The sequence below is a fragment of the Pristis pectinata genome, chromosome 17, assembly GCF_009764475.1.
Source record: "Pristis pectinata isolate sPriPec2 chromosome 17, sPriPec2.1.pri, whole genome shotgun sequence".
Taxonomy (NCBI): Eukaryota; Metazoa; Chordata; class Chondrichthyes; order Rhinopristiformes; family Pristidae; genus Pristis; species Pristis pectinata.
Genome location: NC_067421.1, coordinates 44877930 through 44900370, shown reverse-complemented (window position 1 = coordinate 44900370; position 22441 = coordinate 44877930). Strand labels below are relative to the sequence as shown.

The following is a 22441-nucleotide window of genomic DNA, read 5'->3' as shown; positions in this document are numbered from 1 at the left end:
ATAGACCGTTTGGCCCACCATGTCCAGGCTGACCAGTGGGAACCCATCTGTATTGATCCCATCTTCCAGCACTTGGTCCATTGCCTTCTTGTCTAGACTCTTGTTAAATGTTATCAGTGACTCTGCTTCCATCACTCTCTCCGGCACTGTATTCCAGGTACTCTCTATTCTGGGTGTAAAAGGTCCCTCTCCGATCCCCTCGCAATCTCTTGCCTCTTACTCTAAATCTATGTCTGCTAGTTTAATCTACCTCTGATATGGGGAAAGTTTCCTGAAGTTTGCTCTATCTGTAGTTTCTTGCTTTGTGACACCACTTTTGAATTAAGGAATTAGACTTTCCATTTTCTAAACTGATGGATCCTTCCCCAAATCTAGGGAATGTTGGGAAAATTAAAACAGAAGCATCAACTATCTCACCAGTCACGTTTAAGATCCTAGGGCGAAGTCCATTAGGACCTGGGGACTTTTCAGTCTGTAGCTCCAACAATTTGTGCAGTACCACTTCCCTGATTTTATTTTTTTCCCCCTGAGTAATTTTCTTTGCTTTCTTCCAATTCCCAACTTTGAAATATTTCTGGGATGTTACTTGTATCTTCTACAGTGAAGATGATTCAAAATACAGCCTAATTCATCTGCTCTCTCCAGGCTTTCCATTGTTAGGACCAGTGTTCACTTGTGTTTAGGATCATTAGATGTTTATCTGTAGATATCAACGAATCCATCAACTGAAGGAAAAAGCAACCAGGAATGGGTTGTTTTAATACAATGAATATAATGTTTTAAATGTACTTAAAATGCTTTTAATTTCAGGGTGCAGCTTTAATGGCTGAAGACTTGCCCTATGCATTGAAATTTATCTTCAGCACAGCCTTGAAGACCTTTAAAGAGACTCCATTTATTAAGAAGTCTGTGAAGGAGATAATGTGGGGATATGATGATCCACTCATTGACTTCCTTAATCGAATATTTCCAGGCATTATCCCATTTAAAGGAAAGTTTGGGTTGTTTGCTGAGGTTTGTATACTTAATCCAGATAATTAGGAAGTACCTCTGGTCTAACCTGCTGCTTAACACAATTCAATGAGATTAGTCAAAAACTACTTTCTTTCTCAGCTGTCTGGTGATCATTAGAGTCGTATTGTCAATTCAAGAGAGAGCATGGAAACAGGCCCTTCGGCCCATTTACTCCATGACAACCTTCAAGTACTTGTACACTAATTCTACACTAATTGCACACTAACCCATTTTATTCTCCCCACAAACTCTACCATTCATCCACATGTTTGGGGCAATTTACAGTGACCAATTAACCTAGCAACTGGCAGGTCTCTGGGATGTGGAAGGTAAGCAAAGCATTGGAGGAAACCCATATGGTCACAGAGAACATGCAAACTCCACACAGACAGTACTGGAGGTCAGGATTGAACCCAGGTCACTGGAGATGTGAGGCAGTGGCTCTGCAAGCTGTGCCACGGTGCAGCCTTTTATTATGCTTTCAGTTTTTAAATAATTTTTCCTTTTCATTTTTAAATATTTCTGTACGGAACTGCACACAATACTCAAGTGTGGTCTCACCAATGCCTTCTACAGCTGTAATATGATGTTCCAACTCTTGCACTCAATGAAGGCAGTTGTGCCATACACCTTCACCACCCTGTCTACCTGCGTCGTCACTTCCAGAGAATTATATACTTGTTCTGCTAGGTCTCTCTGTTCTACAGCACTCCCCAGGGTGCTGTTCACTGTGTGTGTTCTGCCCTGGTGTAACTTGCCAAAATGCATTATTTCACATTTGTCCAAGTTAAACTCCATCTGCTGTTCCCTTGCTCACTTTTCTAGTTGATCTAAACCCTGCTGTAAACTTAGACAACCTTCTTCACTGTCCACTATATTAGCAACTTTGGTATTATCTGCAAACATGCTAATCATGCCGCCAACATTTCCCAATTTTTAATATAGATGACAAACAACAGAAGACCCAGCAATGACCCCTGCAGCACACCACTGGTCACAGTGCTCCAATCTGCAACCTACTCTTCACTACAACCCTCTGACTCCTACCACCAAGCCAATTTTGTATCCAATTGGCCAGCTCACCCTGGATCACATGTGATCTCACCTTCTGGACTAGCCTACCACATGCAACCTTGTCAAAAGCCTCAAACGTTTGTGTAGACTGCACGGTAGCATAGTGGTTAGCATAATGCTATTACAGCGTCAGCGACCTGGGTTCAATTCCGGCTGGTGTCTGTAAGGAGTTTGTACGTTCTCCCCATGTCTGCATGGGTTTCCTCTGGGGGCTCTGGTTTCCTCCCACATTCCAAAGACACATGGGTTAGAACGTTGTGGGCATGCTATGTTGGCGCTGGAAGCGTGGCGACACTTGTGGGCTGCCCCTAGAACATTCTACGTAAAGATGCATTTCATTGTATTTCAATGTACCTGTGACTAATAAAGAAATCTTATCTACAGCCCTGCCAGCATCAATCCTCTTGGTCACCTCTTCAAAAACAAAAAACTCATCACATTTGTGACACAGTTTCCCACTCACAAAGTGGTGCTGAATCAGTCCTTGACTTTCCAAATGCAAATAAATCCTGTCCCTCAGAATTCCCTACAGGAACTTTCCCACCACTAATGTAAGGCTCACCTGCCTATAGTTCCCTGACTTGTCCTTGCTGTCCTCCTTAAATAAACATTAGCCAACCTCCAGTCTTCTGATACCTCGCCCATGGCTAATGAAGATACAAATATCTCTGCCTGGGCCCCAGCAATTTCTTCCCTTGCTTTCCACAGTGTTCCTGGATACACCTGGCCAGGCCCTGGGAATTTATGAACCTTTATGTGCTTCAAGACTGCCAACACCACCTCTTTCGTAATGTCAATCATGTTTTAGGATGTCACCTTTCTCTTGCCTGAACTTGCTAGCTTCCATGACTTTCTCCATGGTAAATATAGACGAGAGGTATTCATTTAAGATCTCGCCCATTTCCTGTGGCTCCACACACAGGTGACCACACTGGTCCTTAAGGAGACCTGCTCTATCCCATTGTTAGATCAGGGCCTAACTAGATTTGGCAGAAGATGGTTGTTGTGATGTACTGGATTAACCAAACAGACTTTCTCTGTAGTAATTGTTTTTTTGCAACTTCTAAGAAGCTCAGAGAATTGAATTGTAGGTCTTAATATTGCATGAAAAAGTAGTTATTGATGTCAATTTTCTCATTTCTTTACAGATGAACAACTCAGATACTGGGTTATTCACTGTTTATACAGGAGTTGATAATATCACCAAAGTTCATGTAGTGGATAATTGGAATGGTGCAAAAGAGGTTTGTAAATCATGAATTTGTCTTTGAGGCGATCTTGCTGTATCATTGCCCACTGAAGCTCTTGCATTTTCCATCCAGTTCTTTACCGTTACTTCTGGATTCAAGTGGAAAGAAGTGGTACCATTTTTTCTTTACCACTCCTTTACCATTACCATTTCTTTTGGGTTTAATTGTGATTTTCACTATGGAAAATGAGGGAGAAAAATGTCAGGATTTTGTGAAAGAACTGGGAAATGGGACTTTGGCAGAGAGCACAATGGAGGCTTGATGAACTGATTAGTCTCCTTCTGCACTATAACTGAAGGAGCCACTTTTTCTTTACAGATCAGAATTGTACTTGGGATCTGCATACGTCATCTCATTGCAATGGGGAAATCTTGTATTTGGATTTACTTTACATCCACTTGAGTTGAAGTCTGATTATCTTCTTGGTTGACTTTACAGTCCAAACACTTATTTAGCAAGCACAATCCTTAATCTCCATGGAGATGGACTGAATAGAACACAACTACTGGGATCATAATGGATCACATAAAGCACTAGTTGGGGCCTCAGTAGAATGTTGTTTACAGCTCCAGTCATCACATTACCTAAAGAATGTGGTAAGAAGGCCCAGGGAGATTTATAATGGTGGGATGGAGGATTATGGTTAAGAGCAACACTGCTAAGGCAGGGGGAAGATTTAACTGAACTTTTTAAAATAATGAGAGGTCTAAACAGCAGACATAAGCATTTATTTTTTGTTAACTGTTCATTAACTACATTGGTAGTGGGATCAGGGAGGTGCTGAGAAGATGTGACTTTAGTGAGAACTCACTGCCTGAAAGTATTGGAGGAACTAGATTTGAGGATCTCTGGATGAGCACCTCAAACAGCCATAATAATCTGCAACTTCTGGACAACAACTGGGAAATGGAGTGAACCTAGAGTCCAGCTTTGGTGGAATGGATGTGATGAGCTGATAACCACCACCTGCACTGGAAACTTCTATGATTCCATGAAGGCATTTTTCTATAATAAAACAAAAACCCTGCTCTTGTGAAAACACTAAAGAGTCCTTGCTGTGAGCCTGGTAATCCTAGACCTGGACAATTTCCATTCCTTGCAGACTTCAGAATTAAGATGATTGCAAACTGGCTTCTTGTGTAACATTGCAACACCCTGGGGAGACTGACCTAGATTTCACCTGATATTAGAGCAATAGAACATAGAACGGTACAGCACAATACAGGCCCTTTGGCCCACAATGTTGTGCCGACCTTTAAACCTCGCCTAAGACTATCTAACCCCTTCCTCCCACATATCGCTCTATTTTAAATTCCTCCATAAGCTTATCTAGTAATCTCTTGAACTTGACCAATGTACCTGCCTCCACCACTGCCCCAGGCAGTGCATTTCCATGCCCCAACCACTCTCTGGGTAAAAAAACCATCCTCTGATATCTCCCTTGAATTTCCCACCCATTATTTTAAAGCCATGCCCTCTTGTATTGAGCATTGGTGCCCTGGGAGAGAGGCTCTGGCTGTCCACTCATTCCTCCCAATATTTTGTACATCTCTACCATCTCGCCAAGGCCTTTTCATGTCCACTTCTTGCTCTCCTCAGCCCCTTCTTAAGTTCCTTCCTTGCTAGCCTATATTCCTCAAGAGCCCAATCTGATCCCTGCTGCCTAAACCTTATGTATGCTGCCTTCTTCCTCCCAACTAGATGTTCCACCTCTCTTGTCACCCATGGTGACATTCTTTCTCTGCCTCTCTGGTACAAATTTATCCCTAACATCCTGCAAAAGATCCCTGAACAACGACCACATCTCCATAGTACATTTCCCTTCAAAAATGTCATCCCAGTTCACACTCGCAAGTTCTAGCCTTATAGCCTCCTAATTTGCCCTGTCACCTGACCCGGTTCATTACCTAATACGAGATCTAATATGGCATTCCCTCTAGTCGGCCTGTCAACATACTGTGACAGGAATCCGTCCTGGACGCACTTAACACTCTGCTCCATCTAACACTTTGGTACTAAGCAGGTGCCAATCAATATTTGGGAAGTTGAAGTCTCCCATGGTAACAACAGTTAAATTTTTAATTTTTTAAAATTTTACAGCGTGGTAACAGGCCCTTTCGGCCCAACAAGTCCGTGCTGCCCATTTTAAACCCAAATTAACCTACCCATACGTCTTTGGAATGTGGGAGGAAACCCACGCAGACACGGGAGAACGTACAAACTCCTTACAGTCAGCGACGGGAATAGAACCCCGATCGCTGACACTGTAATAGTGTTGTGCTAACCACTATGCTACCGTGCCGCCTTTCCAAAATCTGCCTCCCGATCTGCTCCTCAGTATCCTTGCTGCTACCAGGTGGCCTATGGAATACTCCCAGTAGAGTAACTGCTGCTTTCTTCTTCCTAACTTCCACCCATTACTGACTCTAAGGAGGATCCTGCCGCATTACCTACCCTTTCTGCAGCTGTAATAGTATCCCTGACCAGTAATGTCACCCTCCTCTTCTCCACTCCTCCCTATCCCTTTTAAAACACTGAAATATGCAGTATCCATTCCTGCCCTGGTGACAGCCAAGTCTTTGCAAGAGCCACAATATCATAGTTCCATGTATTTATTCAAGCTCGCAGTTCATCACCCTTATTCCTGATGCTTCTTGCATTTAAGTAAATGCACTTTAGCCCATCCACCTTACTACTTTTGTATCCTATACTCTGCTTCTCCTTCCTCAATGCCTCTCTATATGTTAGATCTGACTTTATTCCATGCACTTCTCCACGTTTCTACATCGTAGCAATGACTGCATGTCAGAAAGTGATTCACTGGCTATAAAATGCTTTGCAAAGTCCTGAGATCAAGAGCAAACACAGTCTGCTGGAGGAACTCAGTGGGCCAAACATCATCTGTGGGAGGAAAGGAATTGTTGACGCTTCAGGTTTCAATCTGATGCGGGGTTTTGACTCAACATCAACAATTCCTTTCGCACCACAGATGCTGCTCCACCCACTGAGTTCCTCCAGCAGATTGTTTGTTACTCCAGATTCCAGCATCGGCTGTCTCTTATCTCTTGAGGTCAAGAGAAGGGCTAGAAATGAAATACCTTTTCTTGCTCCCCATTTCCTTCGGCCCGTCATTGCCTCTGCCTTGTCCTTTGTTTCCTTGCCTGCCTGTTGCTGAGTCTTCAGTGAACTGAGGTAGGCTATAGTTAGGAGGGGATAGGTACATGTGTGCAGTGGCTGTTATGCAGTCCAAAGCCAGGAAATTTTATACCAAATGCTGACTCACTGTCTCCCTTTCCTCAATCCAGGTAAGCTACTGGCACTCTGAGCAATGCAACATGATAAACGGAACAGCAGGTGAAATGTGGCCTCCGTTCATCACTCCATCAGACTCGTTAACCTTTTACAGCCCAGATTCTTGTAGGTAGGGGAATGATATTGACTGATCTCAATCACACATAATTTCTGATAAATATCTTGCCTCTGGCATACCTGTGGGACTTAAAGCATTGCTGGCTAAATGGAACATTGAACAGTTCAGCACAGGAACACACTCTTCGGCCCATGATGTCATACTCCACTAATTAAACTAGTAATTAAATGCCTAATTAAACTAATCCCTTCTACCTACACAATGTTCGTATCCCTCCATCTGCTACAGATTCATGTGGCTATCTAAGAGCTTCTTAAACGTCTCTATCGTATTTCCCTCCACCATCACCCCTGGCAGCATTCCAGGTACCCACCACTCTGTTGTGTGTTTCTAAAAAGAAAACTTGCCCCGCACGTCTCCATTGAACTTAGCCCTTCTCACCTTAAATGCATGCCCTCTAGAATTGGACAGTTCAACCCTGGGATAAAGATACCGGCTGTCTACTTCATCCATGCTGCTCACTATCTTATAAACTTTTATCATATCTCCCCTCAGCCTCCACTGCTCCAGAGGAGACAACCCAAGTTGTCCAATCTCTCCTTATAGCACAAACCCTCTCATCCATGCAGCATCTTGGTGCACCCTCTCCAAAGCCTCCACACCCTTCCTGTGATGGGGCAACCAGAACTGAATGCAATACTCCAAATGCAGCCTAACCAGAGTTTTATAAAGCTGCAACGTAGTTTCCTGACTCTTGAACTCAATGCCTCAACTAATAAAGGCAAGCAAGCCATGTGCCTTTTTTTTACCACTGTATCAATCTGTGCAGCCACTTTCAAGGAGCTATGGACCTGACCCCAAGATCTCTCTGTACATCAACACTGTTATGGGTCCTGCCATTAACAGTGCACTGTTCCTTTACATTTGATCTCCCAAAGTGCAACACCTCACATTTGGCTGGATTAAACTCCATCTGCTATTTCTCTGCCCATATCTGCAACTGATCTATATCCCGCTGTATCCTTTGGCAATCCTCTACACTATCCACAACACTACCAATCTATGTATCATCTGTGAACCTAATAACCCAGCCGTCCACATTTTCATCCAGGTCATTTATATACATCACAAACAGCAGAGGTCCCAGTACGGATCCCTGCAGAACACCGCTAGTCACGGACCTCCATCCAGAATAAGTTCCATTGACCACTAACTTCTGTCTTCTATGGGCAAGCCAATTCTGAATCCAAATAGCTAAGTCACTGTGGATCCCATGCATCTTAATCTTCTGAATGAACCTCCCTGAAGGACCTTGTCAAACACCTTACAAAAATCCATGTAGACAACATCCACAGCTCTACCTTCTTCACCTCCTTGGAAAAACTCAATCAAGTTAGTAAGACATGACTTGCCCCACACAAAGCCATGCTGACTGTCCCTAATTAGGCCATGGTTTTCCAAATGCTTATAAATCCTATCCCTAAGAATCCTCTCCAATAGCTTCCCTACCACTGACGTGAGAGTCACCGGTCTATAGTTTCTAGGATTATCTGTATTTCCCTTCTTGAATAATGGAACAACATTAGCTACTCACCAGTCCTCCGGGACCTTGCCTGTGGATCCATATAAATGCAGGACTGAGGTTGCAGGCTCTGAGGAAAACACTTTGCATCTTGTAAATTGGAAGAAGAAAACAGTGAAACGTGAGGTCCTGTTTCCCACTTTGTGGTTTCGTCCCATTTGGTGGAAGCAGATTATGTTGTGCAGTTGTGTTGGTTGGAATTACTATGGGGCTATGCAAAAAATCCTCCTATGGGACTGAGGTATTGTGAGGCTGCAAGAGCCCCTCACTCCATCATTCAGTAAAATGGTGACTAATTTTCAGTCCATCTGCTTTTTCTAACACTGAGTTGCTCGATGTTTTCATTGTGAGGGGAAGTTATGATCAGATTGGACGATGATATGGGAGCAATCCCTGGCACTGGTTTGGGGCGTTGGTTCATCAGTCATTGAGCTGTACAGTGCGGAAATGGGCCATATGGCCCAATATGTCCATGCCTATCTACGCTAATCCCACTTGCCTGCATTAGATGCATATCCTTCTACACCTTTCCTACCCAAGTATTTGCCCAAATGCCTTTTAAATGTAATTGTATGTGCTTCAACCACCACCTCTGGCAGCTCGTTCCAGGCAACCACCACACTGTATGGAAAAACTTGACCATCAGATCTCCTTTAAATTTCACCCCCTCACCTTAAGCCTATGTCTTCTAGTTTTAGACTCTCCTACCCTGGGGAAAAAGACCATCCACCTTATCTATGCCCCTTATAACCTTATAAATCTCAATAAGGTCGTCCCTCAGCCACCTCCATCCCAGTGAGAACAATCCCAGCCTATCCAAAATCTCCTTATAACTACAGCCCTCCATTCCAGGCAACATCCTGGTGAATCAATCCTGCACTCTGTGTTGCTTCCATATCCTTCCTGTAGTGTGGCAACCAGAACTGTGAACAATACCCCAAGTGTGGCCTGACCATTCCATGTATCTGTCATAGAGTCATAGAGCAATACAGCAGGGATACAGGCCCTTCAGCCCATCCAGTCCATGCCAACCACCGTGCTACCCAGCTAGAGCCAATTTCCTGCATTTGGCCCATATCCCTCCAAGCCCCACCCCTCCATGTACCTATCCAAGTGCTGCTTAAATGATAGTGTTATACCTGCTTCAACCACGTCCTCTGCAGCTCGTTCCATATACTCACCACCCTCTGTGTGAAAAAGGTTGCCCCTCAGGTTCCTTTTAAATCTTTCTCCTGTCACCCTAAATCTATGCCCCCTAGTTTTGGACTCCCCTACTCTGGGGAAACAACTCTATCAAGAATCTATCCTTGATTGTGTTGAGAGTTTGAATGCAACTATTGTGAGAAGAACATTTACTCTGATTTGTATAAAGATATTTTGCAACAACATTATTAAACTGCCTATTTTGAATAAACAGAACATTGGAACTAGTGTTTCAGAAATCTGGTTGGACATTTGATATACCATCGTTCCGTTATGTTGCCCCGAAGACGATGTTTGCAAATGGAACTGTGTACCCTCCCAACCAAGGCTTCTGTCCATGTAGGCAGTCCGGGGTTCTAAACGTCAGCACATGCAGACACAGTGAGTACCTTGGTGTCTATGTACTCACCAGGAATGCTCTGATCTATTGGCTTATCAGAGGTGATGGGGATATGAAACAAGCTACCAGAGGAAGTGGTAGAGGTGGGTATAATTACAATGTTTAGAAGGCATTTAGACAGGTACATGGATAGGAAAGAGAAACAAAGGACTGCAGATGCTGGAATCTAGATGAACAAACAACAAGATGCTGGAGGAACTCAGCAGGCCAGGCAGCATCTGTGGAGAAAAACAGTGTCAACGTTTCAGGTCAGGACTGAAGATAGGAAAAGGGGAAGCTCAATATACAGGGGGAAAAACAGAGTAGTGGTAGGTGGACAAAAGAGGGGAGGCAGGGTGGACACCAGGTGGTGATAGGTAGATGCAGGTAAGAGATAGTGATAGGCAGGTGCGGGGAGGAAGGGAGAGCAGATCCATTAGGGGATGGGTTATAGATATGGAGGCAGGTGTCCCATGGTGGGAGGGGAGGAGAGAGAAAAAAAGGAAATAGGGAAAGTTTAGAGGGATGCAGGCCAAATACAGGCAAATGGGACTAGCTCGGGTAGGCATCTTGGTCGGTATGGATGAGTTGGGCCAAAGGGCCTGTTTCCATACTGTATAACTCTGACTGTAAGAAGAGTGATTACACAGCTGAGTGAGTACTATAGGCAACTAAATAACAGAAAGGAGATGGAGAAGGAAATGACAGAAAGATGCAGGAACATTGCAGGGCACAGGTAGCTCACATGCAGGGCATGGGGGGGGAGTGTCACAGTGGTACAGATGTTGGTGCTGCTGCTTTCAGTTCCAGAGATCTGGGTTCATGCCTAACCTCCAACGCTATCTGCGTGGAGTTTGCATGTTCTCCCTGTGACTTGTTGAATTTTCTCATGTCTCCAATTTCCTCCCACATCCCAAAGATGCGCGGGTTAATTGGCCACTGAAAATTGGCCCTGGTATGTGGAGGAGTGTTCGAATCTGGGAGGAGTTGATGAGAATGTGAGGAGAATAAAATGGATTCGGGTAGGATTAATGGAAGAGTGGGTACAGATTTGGAGGACCAAAGGGCCTATTTCCATGTGACTCTGCTTATAAAATAATTCAAAATGGAGCCAATTTGTTTTGGTTTATTAATTTCTGCGCACAAAATCCTTGTTCCACAAACACACCTTGTTTTCTTATCTCTTCATCTCCAGTTCTTTCCGAAACTGGCCGTATGTATGTGGTATTCATTGATGCATTTTGTAGCTTGCTTGTTCTGAGTGAAATGAGGCTTTAGGTTTTGTTCTTTCATTTTTTTTAGATTCCCAAGTCTTCATCTCACATCCTCACTTCTACAATGCCGATCCTGTGCTGTGGGAGGCTGTTGATGGATTACACCCCAATGAGAGAGACCATGCGCTGTTCATTGATATCCACCCTGTAAGATCTGCTAAATCAGTGGTGATTAGAATGGAACATTGTCTTGAGGAATGATGTTTCCTTAATTAATTTAATCCTATTTACAGACTCTTAAGAGACAAGTTGTGTTAAGTAAGCATGAAATTTAGGATGTAATTTCCCCTTTTGAAGCAAAATAACCTGGTGTGTTAGTATGACCAAAACATGGAGCTAAATTTATTGAAAACATTTTCAGTTTTATATACAGTTGTGTATACTAGAAATCTAAAGGAGAAACAGAAAATGCTGGAAAAACTTAACAGGTCATCTGACAACGGGTCTTCAACCTGAAACATCAACTCGTTGATGGCAAAGATTTTGTTTACAGCTGGAGGGCTAAGGATAGTTGCGTTTGTAGATTGTACAGGACCTGCACTGGGTGAAATAATGTTAGTCCTCCCAAAATTCACTTATCGGATTAAATTGCATCTACCATTATTCTACTATCTTAAAAATTGATCATCTTTGTCCTGAAGGCTCCCATGCTCACTATTGAGTCACCAATTTTCATGCCATCTGTGAAATTACTAATCAAATCCCCTAGATTCTTATCCAAATTGTTAATGTATGTAATGAGCAGTAAGGGTCCAGGCACTAATCCCTGTGATACACTGGTGGTCATCAGCTTCCAATCACACCCTCCACCATCACCCTGTCTCCCATTATGATGCCAGTTTTGGATTAAATTTGCCGACTTGTCCTGGATCCCATGGGCTCTATAATCTTTTGGACCAGTCTTCGATGTGGCTGCTTGTCAAAGGCCTTGCTGAAGGTCATGTAAACCACATCTATTGCACTGGACTTATTGATATATTTAGTTAACCTCTTCAAAAACAAAATCAATTGAATGGGTCAGATAGGCTCTACCCTATCTATGCCTCGCATAATCTTCTATCAGGTCTCCCTGCAGATGCTCCAGAGAAAACAACCCAAATTTGTCCAACCTCTACTTGTAGCTCATACCCTCTAATCCAGGTAGCATCCTGGTAAACCTCTTTTGCATTCTTTCCAAAGGCTCCACATTCTTCTTGTAAAATGGCAACCAGAATTGCACACACTACTTCAAGTGTGGCCTAACCAAAGTTTCATACAGCTGCAACATGACTTCCTTACACTTGTACTCAATGCCTGACCAATGAAGGCAAGCATGCCATATGCCTTCTTTATCACCTGTCTACTTGCGTGGCGACTTCCAGGGAGCTGTGGACTTGGACCCCAAGATCCCTTCGTACATCAATGCTGCTGAGGGTCCTCCCATTGCATTTGACTTCCCAAAGTGCAATACCTCATACTTGCTCAGGTTAAACTCCATCTGTCACTTCTCCGTCCATATCTGTAAATGATCTTTTTCCTGCTGTATCCTTTGACAGCCCTCTACACTATCTGTAACGCCACCGATCTTTGTGTCATCTGCAAACTCAATAACCCACCTGCATACATTTTCATTCAAGCCATTTATACAGGATAACCCCAGCAAAGTGACCGCCCCTCTTATTCTGAAGTTCTATCCATCATTGGATGTTCCCTCCAGGATATCCTCTCTATATACTGCCGTGATGTTGTCTGTTATAAAAAATGTGATCCCCACTCCCATCTTCTTTTGCATCGCCCTCCATTATGCCTGAAACTTCTATACCCCAGAACATTGAGCTGCTAGTCCTGCCCTTCTCTCAACCACGTTTCCGTGATTACAATGATATTGTAATTCCATGTGCTGATCCATGCTGTAACTCATCTGACTTGCCCATGAGGCTCCTTGCATTAAAGTAATTGCGGTTGAGCCTCCCAGCACCCCATGCTCCTGACATGTCTCTGTCTGCTCGGCCCAGTGGTTGATTTATCCTCTATATTCAGGTGACTCTCCCCACTTGCCACACTCCTGCTGAGTTTCCGCACCCCCCCCCCCCCCCCCCCAACCAAATGTGTTTAAACCCTTGAGTAGTGTGAGCAAACCTTCCTGCATGATATTTGTCTTATCCAGTTCAGGTCCCTCCTGCCCTGGAAGTGATCCAGGTATCTAAAGCTCTCCCTATCCTACTTTTACCCTCACCAGCACATGGTACAGGGAGTACTCCAAGATTACAACCCTAGAGGTCCTGCTTCTTAACCTCTGCCTAACTTCACTCTGCAGGACCTCATCCTCACTGCACACGTCATTAGTACCAATATGTACCATTATCTCTCGCTGTTCTCTCTGCCCGTTTAGAATGTTTTGTACAAGCTTCAAGACATCCCTGACCCTGGCACCAGAGAGGCAATGGTCCATCTTGGAGCCTCACTCTTGGCCACAGAAACGCCTGTCTGTTCCCCTAGCTAACTGATCCCTCTCCATTACCGCTTACCTAGGCTTTCCCTGCCCTGCTGTGCACACCATCCACTGTAATACAACAACTTGGCTGCTGCCACTTTCCTCTGAGAGGCCATATCCCCAACAGTGTCTGTTATGAAATATTTTGAAATTCATTCCTCATTCTTTCCTGATTCAGCAGCAAGAGGCATTCACAAACAAAGGAGGCACTGTACACGTGTTAAAGATTATAAAGACACTACTTTATTAGAAGCATACAGTATAACGACTACTCATTAATCACTTCAATAAAATACAGAAAGAAAAAAATACTTATCAACCAATCTGATACAATGCCGGATGGAACCCCAGGTGTCTGGCGGCCTCTTCTGCAGCTTTCTCTCTGCCTTGTCAGTCTGTTCCTTAGGCTGGGGTCATAACTCCAGCCCAAGATGAGATTCCCCCTTTGCACAAAGGAGTAGCCCCTTTTTTATACCCTTGAAAACCTCTACTCTAGTACTATTCCATTCAGTCATGGTACCAGTTTGTACCTTACCTCTTGTGGCCTTCGGTCTAGGCACGTAACTGAAAACAGAGACAGCACGTAGGGACATCACATTTTCAACATTATCTAATCTAAAGGCTGTGTGCTCATGTGCTCATGTACGTTCTCAAAACATTACTACATTCCAAGCTGACACCATTTTGTCTTACAACCACCACTTTGTGTTACACAAATTTGCACGTACCAAGGAGAAATCAAATATGACTTTTGGAAAATTTAATTCCCTCCTTAGTGTCCAAAATGATATTCCTGTTTGAGAGGGGAGTGACCACAGGGACTCCTGAACTACCTGTCTACACTTCACTTCCTGGTGTCACCAGTCTCCTTCCTTTCTGTACCTGCAGTGTGACTACCTTGCTAAACATGCTATTTACCACATTAGAACATAGAACAGTGCAGCGTAGTACGGGCCCTTCAGCCCACGATGTTGTGTCAACCCATATAAACCTACTCCACGATCAATCTAACCTTTCCCTCTCACACAGCCCATAACCCTCCGTTTTACTTGCATCTATGTGCCTATATAAGAGCCTTTTAAATGTCCCTTTTGTATCTGCCTCTACCGCCACCCCTGGCAGTGCGTTCCAGGCACCCACCACTCTCTGTAAAAAAAAACCTACCTCTGACATTCCCCCTAAACTTTCCTCCACTCACCTTAAATGGATGTCCTCTGGTACTTCCTGTTGCTGCCCTGGGAAAAAGGTGCCTGGTTGTCCTCTGTCTGTGCCTCTCATAATCTTATACACTTCTATCAAGTCGCCTCTCATCCTGCGTCGCTCCAAGGAGAAAAGCCCTAGCTCGCTCAACCTTTCCTCATAAGACATGTTCTCTAATCCAGGCAACGTCTTGGTGAATCTCTTCTGCACTCTCTCTAAAGCTTCCACATCCTTCCTAGAATGAGGTGACCAGAACTGAACACAATACTCCCAAGTGTGGTCTAACCAAATTTTTACGGAGCTGCAACATTACCTTGCAGCTCTTGAACTCAGTCCCCCGACGAATGAAGGCCAACACACCATACGACTTCTTAACCACCCTATGAACTTGCGCAGCAACTTTGAGGGATCTATGGACTTGGACCCCAAGATTCCTCTGTTCCTCCACACTGCTAAGATTCCTGCCATTAACCTTGTATTCTGACTTCAGTTCGTTCTTCCAAAGTGTATCACTTCACACTTTCTGAAAGGAACTCCATCTGTCACTTCTCCGCCCAACTCTGCATCCTGTCTATATCCTGTTGTAACCTATGACAACCTTCTACACTCTCCACAACTCCTCCAGCCATTGTGTCATCTACCATCTTACAAACCCACACTTCCAATTCCTCATCCAAGTCATTTATAAAAATCACAAACAACAGAGGTCCCAAAACAGATCCCTGAGGAACATCACTGGTCACCGACCTCCAGCCAGAATACTTTCCATCTACTACCACTCTCTGCCTTCTGTGGGCAAGCCAATTCCAAATCCATGCAGCCAAGTTTCCATGGATCCCATGCCGCATGACTTTCTGGATAAGCATACCATGGGGAACCTTGTCAAATGCCTTACTAAAATCCATATACACCACATCCATTGCTCTACCTTCATCTGTTTGTTTTGTCACCTCATAAAAACTCAATTGGACTCATGAGGCACAACCTGCCCCTCACAAAGCCACGTTGACTATCCCTAATAAGACTGCTTCTCCAAATGCTCGTAAACCCTGTCCCTAAGAATCCTCTCCAATAGTTTGCCCACCACTGAAGCAAGACTCACTGGTCTATAATTCCCAGTGTTATCCCTATTACCTTTCTTGACCAAGGGCACAATATTTGTCATTCTCTAATCCTTTGGTACCACTCCTGTGGCCATGGAGGATGCAAAGATCATCGTCAATGCCCCAGCAATCTCTTCCCTCACTTCCCCTAGTAACTGGGGTATATCCAGTCCAGCCCCAGGGACTTGCCTATCCTAATGTTTTTCAGAAGCTCCAACACTGCCTCTTTCTTAACCTCAATATGCTCCAGCATATTAGTCTGTTCTATGCTGACCTCACATTTGTCAAAGTTCTCTCCCTGGTGAACACTGAAGCAAAGTATTCATTAAGGACCTCCTCTGCCTCCAAGCACGTTTCCCCTTTATCCCTGAACATTCCTACCCTCACCCTAGTCATCCTCCTGTTCTTCACATACGTGTAGAGCACCTTGGGATTTTCCTTAATCCTACTCGCCAAGGCCTTCTCATGTCCCCTTCTAGCTCTCCTAAGTCCCTTCTTAGGCTCCTACCTTATAACTCTCAAGAGCCCTGTCAGTTTTTGCTTCCTAAACCTTAAGTATGCTTCCTCCTTCCTCTTGACTAAATGTTCCACATCTCTTGTCAACCATGGTTCCTTCAGCCTGCCATCCTTTCTCTGTTTCAGTGGGACAAACCTATTCAGAGCCCCATGCAAGTGGTCCCAAAACTACCTCCATATTTCTGCTGACAACATCTGTTCCCAATTTACGCCCCCAAGTTCCTGCCTATTACCATCATAATTAGCCCTCCCCCAATTAAATACCTTCGCATATCATCTGCTCCCATCTCTGCCTGGGGATTTCATAACAAGTCTAGCTGCATCTCCAATGACTCCATGCAGCCTGACAGGAGCTGCAGCTGGACATGCTCCCCACAGGTGTAGTCACCAGGGATACTAGAAATGTCTCTGATCTCCCACATCCTGCAGGAGGAGCACACCACCATCCTAGCTTCCATCTCATTTATCCCCAGTCCCTTCTACTGAGAGAGAATCAAGAAAAAAAAACCTTGCCCTGTCACTCCTTGTATTCCTCACCAAAGCCCACACTTTTAACTGCAACAACAGTAATTCAACCTCGACAGCCCCAACATAATATCCTAACTTTTATACTCTTCACCCTATGAAGTCAAGAATGCCGTATGCCTTTTTCATCGCCCTATCTACCTATGTTGCCACTTTCCGGGATCTATGGACTTGATGCCAAGGTCCCTCTGTTCATCGACATTCCTTAGTGCTCCACCCTTTACTGTACATGTCCTACCCTTATTTGACGTCCCAAAGTGCATCACATTTCACTTGTTGTGTTTAAATTCCACCTGCAAACATCGTATCCAACTTTCCAACTAATCTGTATCCTGCTGTGCCCTTGGACAACTGTCCTCACTATCCACAACACCAACTTCCATGTCATTCACACACTCACTAATCATAATTCCTACATTCTCATCCAGGTCACTAATGTACATCACAACCCCAATCTCCGCGGTACACCATTGGTCACAGATTTCCAATCGGAAAAGCATCCTTCCACTACTATCCTCTGCTCTCTATAACCAAGACAATTTTGGGTCCAATTAGCCAGCTCCCCGTGGCTCCCATGTGCCTTAACCTTCTGGATCAGCCTCTCATGCAGAAATGTTTCAAATGCCTTCCGAAAGTCCACATAGACAACATCTACTGCACTGCCTTTATCAATCTTCTTAGTTACTTCCTCAAAAAAACACTATCAAATTTTTAGGCAGGATTTCTCCCACACAAAGCCATGCTGACTCATTGTTTGGGGACTTTTTATACAAAGACTTCAGGTGTGGAATAAAAATACTAACATACAGGACACCTGGGCTTGAAGGTCACTGGATTAATATTTGTACAAGCCAGCATGTCAGACCTTCCAACAATGTTCCGAACAGTTGTGGTAACCCCAAGGAAGGCTACTTCACCTATCCTGAAGAAGGAACTAAAGATTCAGGCAGATTGCCATGAACACAATCATTCTTTAATTGCGCTCTCACCAAAGAATGTTTTCAGCCAGAAGGAGGGGAGAACTCAAAGGCAGGCTGGACTGTCCAGAGGAGTAGAGATGGCTCATCATGTGGCAGTGATGATGCTTTGAAGGGATTTGGTGGCCCAGAGAGTGGGGGAGACATTTAGACTGATTGGGCACTCCAGTTAGAGAGGGATAGAGATGGAGATGAGCCAGGTATCCTGAGGAGATAAGTGGAGGTGTTTTGGCAAGGGAAAGATGTTTGAAGGTTTAGAAGGAGATCAGATTATAAAATTGCACATTGTTGGGGAAGCTTAGAAGAGGCAATTTGCTTCCATTGTTAACGCTGGAAAGATAATCAAGAGCTCCAAATAAGAGTGGTGTTGGAGTCAATGTACCAGATGAATTCAGTAATAGCTACAATGTACACCCTGCTCAAATAGTTTCCAGAGAAGGCACAGTGTCACTGTTGTGTGGCACCTAAAAGGGGGCCAGATTAGTAACCCATGAAATAATATTGAAATTCATAAACTGCAAGTGCTGAAATCTGAAGTAAAAGTAAATTGCTGGAAGTACTGAGCAGGTCAGGCTGCATCTGTGGAGTCAGAAACCAATTTAACGTTTCAGGTCAAAGACCCTTTTAGCAGAAGTAAAAAGTAGGATTATTGGCTATTGTGCTCCCAGGGGAGACGGAACAAAGGTTGAGGATTCCTGAAGTAACTGGGTCAGCTAGTAAAGTGGGAGCTTTGCAAGCAGTGGGCTAATGTTTAGCTGATACTTCTGTAGTGGAAGAACCTTTTTGAATTGTCTCTCACTGTTTAATTGGGACTGGGGCAATGATTGTATCCGTTTAGTGCCATGTTTTTGAATATGCATTATTTAGTTGAGAAAGAACTTGTTTTTCTACTTAATGTTTTCTGTTTTAGGTAACTGGTTTCTGTCAAAATAAAACTGCATCAGTTTAAGATTTATTTTGCTTGCTGCTTTCAGTTAACTGGATCCCTCTGAATGTCTCCATCAAATTGCAGCTGAACCTTTATGTGAAAGCAGTGCAGGGAATAACGTGAGTATGATGGCCACATCAAAGGAAACCAGTGAGTTCCCTGAGACCGGGTTAACTTCTGGTGCAATCATTCATGATGACTTTAAGAAGCATCTTCAACTGCTTTCCTATACACTCAGTTATATTCAGCCAAATCTGTAAGTGGTAATGTGTTTGTGCCCAAGGCAATGGGGGGGACACAGTGGGATTACACCCTTTGTGCAGTGTTTAGGTTGTAGCTCAGGGTGGTACATTGTTGTGGGCTGGCTGATGGTCCTACTTTCTCCAACTATGACACCTAGATTGGGGGCGTAGTGGACAGTGAGGAAGGCTATCAAAGCTTGCAAAGTGATCTTGACCAGCTAGGAAAATGGGCTGAAAAATGGCAGATGGAATTTAATGCAGACACGTATGAGGTGATGCACTTTGGGAGGACCCACCAGGGCAAGACTTACATGGTAAATGGTAGGGCAGTGAGGTGTGGGGTAGAACAAAGGGACCTGGGAGTACAGATCCGTAATTCCTTGAAAGTGACATTGCAGGTAGGTAGGGGTGTAAAGAGAGCGTTTGGCATTTTGACCTTCATAAATCAAGGCACTGAGTACAGGGGTTGGGATGTTATGTTAAAGTTGTATAAGATGTTGGTGAGGCTGAATTTAGAGTATTGTGTTCAGTTCTGGTCACCTACCTACAGGAAAGATATCAATAAGGTTGAAAGAGTGCAGAGAAAATTTACAAGGCTGTTGCTGGACTTGAGGACTTGAGTTATAGGGAAAGGTTGAATAGGTTAGGACTTTATTCCCTGGAGTGCAGGAGAATGACGAGAGATCTTATGGAATAATGCAAAATTATGAGGGGTATAGAGAGGGTGAATGCATGCAGGCTTTTCCCCCTCAGCTTGAGTGAGACTAGAACTAGAGGTCATAGGTTTAGGGTAAAAGGTGAAATATTTAAGGGGAATCTGAGGGGGAATTTCTTCACTCAGAGGGTGGTGCGAGGGTGGAACGAGCTGCCAGAGCAAGTTGATGGATGTGGGTTCAATTGTGACATTTAAGAGAGGTTTGGATAGGTACATGGATGGGAGGGGTTTAGAGGGCTATGGTCTGGGTGCAGGTAGATGGGACTAGGCAGAAGATCAGGTTGGCATGGACTAGATGGACCAAGGGCCTGTTTCTGTCAATGGATTAAACAGACTGGACTTGTAATTTATTGAGTTCAGAGGGTGGAAGGTGACTTGGTGAAATGTACAAAATCCTTAGAACTTGACAGAGTAGATGTTGGTGTTAGAGGCACAAGAGACTGCAGATGTTGGAATCTGGAGCAACAAACAAAACTGCTGGAGGAACTCAGTGGGTTGAGTAGCATCTGTAGGGCAAAAGAATTGTCGATGTTCGGGTCCAAACCCTTCATCAGGACTGAGAGGGAAGATGGCCGATATAAAGAGAATGGGAGTGGTGAGATGAGCCGAGGTGATTGGTAGACTGAGGAGGGATGCAAGATTACAGGCAGGTTGTGCCAGGTAGGGGAGGGGAGCAGGGGTGGAGTTGGGAGATGGTGACAGGTGGATGATAGATGTAGGGGTGTCGTTTGCCCTGGCTGGGTCCTCTGGAACTGGAGGTCACAGTCTCAAAATAAGGGGTCAACTATTCCAGACTGAGTGAAGAAGAACTCTCTTCACACACAGTGTAGTGAATCTTTGGAATTATTCCCCAGAGTGGTGTGGAACTTTGGTCACTATTATACACAAGGCAGTGATGATAGCTTTTTGGATATTAAGGGAATTGAAACAGAACAGGTTGTTGAGGTATGTTGGGTTTCAAGTAGAGGTTGCCGCAATACAGAATGGTGGAGCAGGCATGGGGATACCAAATGACCTACACCTTCTGTTCACTTCCTAACTCTGGAGTCTGGCATTGCAGGGGAATGCAGTCAGTTGTGAAGTCTTAACTGCGTAATGTATATTTTATTTCCAAAGGGAGACTGGGAATATTCAGCCTGTGCTGTTGCCATTGCTTGGTTTGATGAGGTAAGTCACAAAACCTTTTAGTTTAAAACTTAGTTAAACAAAAACTGGCTTCACTGTAGCACAGGGATAGGGTATGGAGTTATTCACACTGAACCCACTGGTCTTTGGGATTATCACTGGCACTAGAAAGGGACTATTCAGCACATCGTTTCCGTCCAAGGTGAAGAGCTACTCAACCAATTCCGTCTTCCCAGCCTTGGCCCTGAGGCTGATTCAGTACACAAGCAGGCTTTTATAAAATGCAGTGTGGGTTTGTACTTCGATCACCCTTTCAGGCAGTGGGTTCTAGATGAAAATGCTTTTCATCTAAACCTTCTACCAATTAATTTAAATCTATTTTCTGGGGTTTTTTGAACCCCTTGCAAAAAGAAATTGGTCTTTCTTATTTACTCATAAGGAGGAAGGTATAAGGGAGATATCAGGGTAAGTTTTTTTTACACAGAGGGTGGGTGCGTGGAACGGACAGCTGGCAGAGGTTGTGGGGGCAGATACATTAGGGGCATTTAAGAGACTCTTAGATAGACACATGAATGATAGAGAAATGGAGGGCTAAGGGTTAGATAAATCTTAGAACAGGATAAAATGTTGGCATAATATTGTGGGCTGAAGGGCCTGTACTGTGCTGTAATGTTCTGTGTTCTCTCTGCAGGCCACTTGTAATCTTGTACAGCTGGCAGGGTAAAAGACATTACACTTAAAACAATCTCTGTCGCTGGAGAAAAAGTACTAGGCCAACTTATGAGGCTGAAGGTTAACAAGCTCTCTGAACTTACTGACCACCATCCCGGGGTGTTAGTGTCAAGTACTAGAGGGCATTTAAGGAGAGACGAGGAAAGTTTAAAGGAGATGTGCAGGGCAAGGTTTTTTGTTTACACAGAGTGGTGGGTGCCTGGAACGGACAGCCTGGGGAAATGGTGGAAGCAGATACGATACTGGCATTTAAGAGGCTCTTAGACACATGAATATGCAGGGAATGGAGAGATATGGATCATGTGTAGGCAGAAGGGATTAGTTTAATTTGGCATTGTGTTCTGCACAGACATTGTGGGCTGAAGGGCCTTTTCCTGTGTTGTACTGTTCTGTGTTTGTTCTATGTCAGAAGAAGTGGATATAGAGACAGTGGAGGTGATGGTGGGAATTGGCCAAAATCCCCTGGAGAGATTTCTCAGAGATTTGGGAAGCTCGAATGTAATTCCCTGTTCAGGACAAGGAGGCAGTTGGAAAGCAGGAAGCTGTAAAGCAATAAGCCTAACACCTGCCACTCAGGAAATGCTGGAATCCATTATTAACAAAGTACATCGAACAGCATGAGAACAGGCCCTTTGGCCCACGATGTCTGTGCTGTACACAGTGTCAAATTAAAGTAATCCCTTCTGCCTACACAATGTCCATATCCCTCCATTCTCTGCGTATTTATGTGTTTACCTAACAGCCTCTTAAACGCCACTA

At 44.1% G+C, this 22441-nt stretch overlaps 1 protein-coding gene across 11 annotated transcripts in view; it reads left to right on the top strand.

The window, feature by feature from the left end:
• Window positions 1-22441, top strand: part of scarb1 (scavenger receptor class B, member 1) — a 142125-nt gene that overhangs the window by 36682 nt on the left and 83002 nt on the right. Inside the window, exons 4-8 of one of the 11 annotated variants that reach the window (XM_052031736.1) lie at window positions 811-1014; window positions 3237-3332; window positions 6644-6759; window positions 9708-9874; window positions 11175-11293. The exons of 5 other annotated variants lie outside the window; for them this stretch is intronic. In XM_052031736.1, coding sequence (XP_051887696.1) covers window positions 811-1014; window positions 3237-3332; window positions 6644-6759; window positions 9708-9874; window positions 11175-11293 — 702 coding nt within the window. The remainder of the gene's footprint in view (window positions 1-810; window positions 1015-3236; window positions 3333-6643; window positions 6760-9707; window positions 9875-11174; window positions 11294-22441) is intronic. 5 more of the 11 variants (XM_052031741.1, XM_052031743.1, XM_052031742.1 and 2 more) reach the window with 5 other exon arrangements.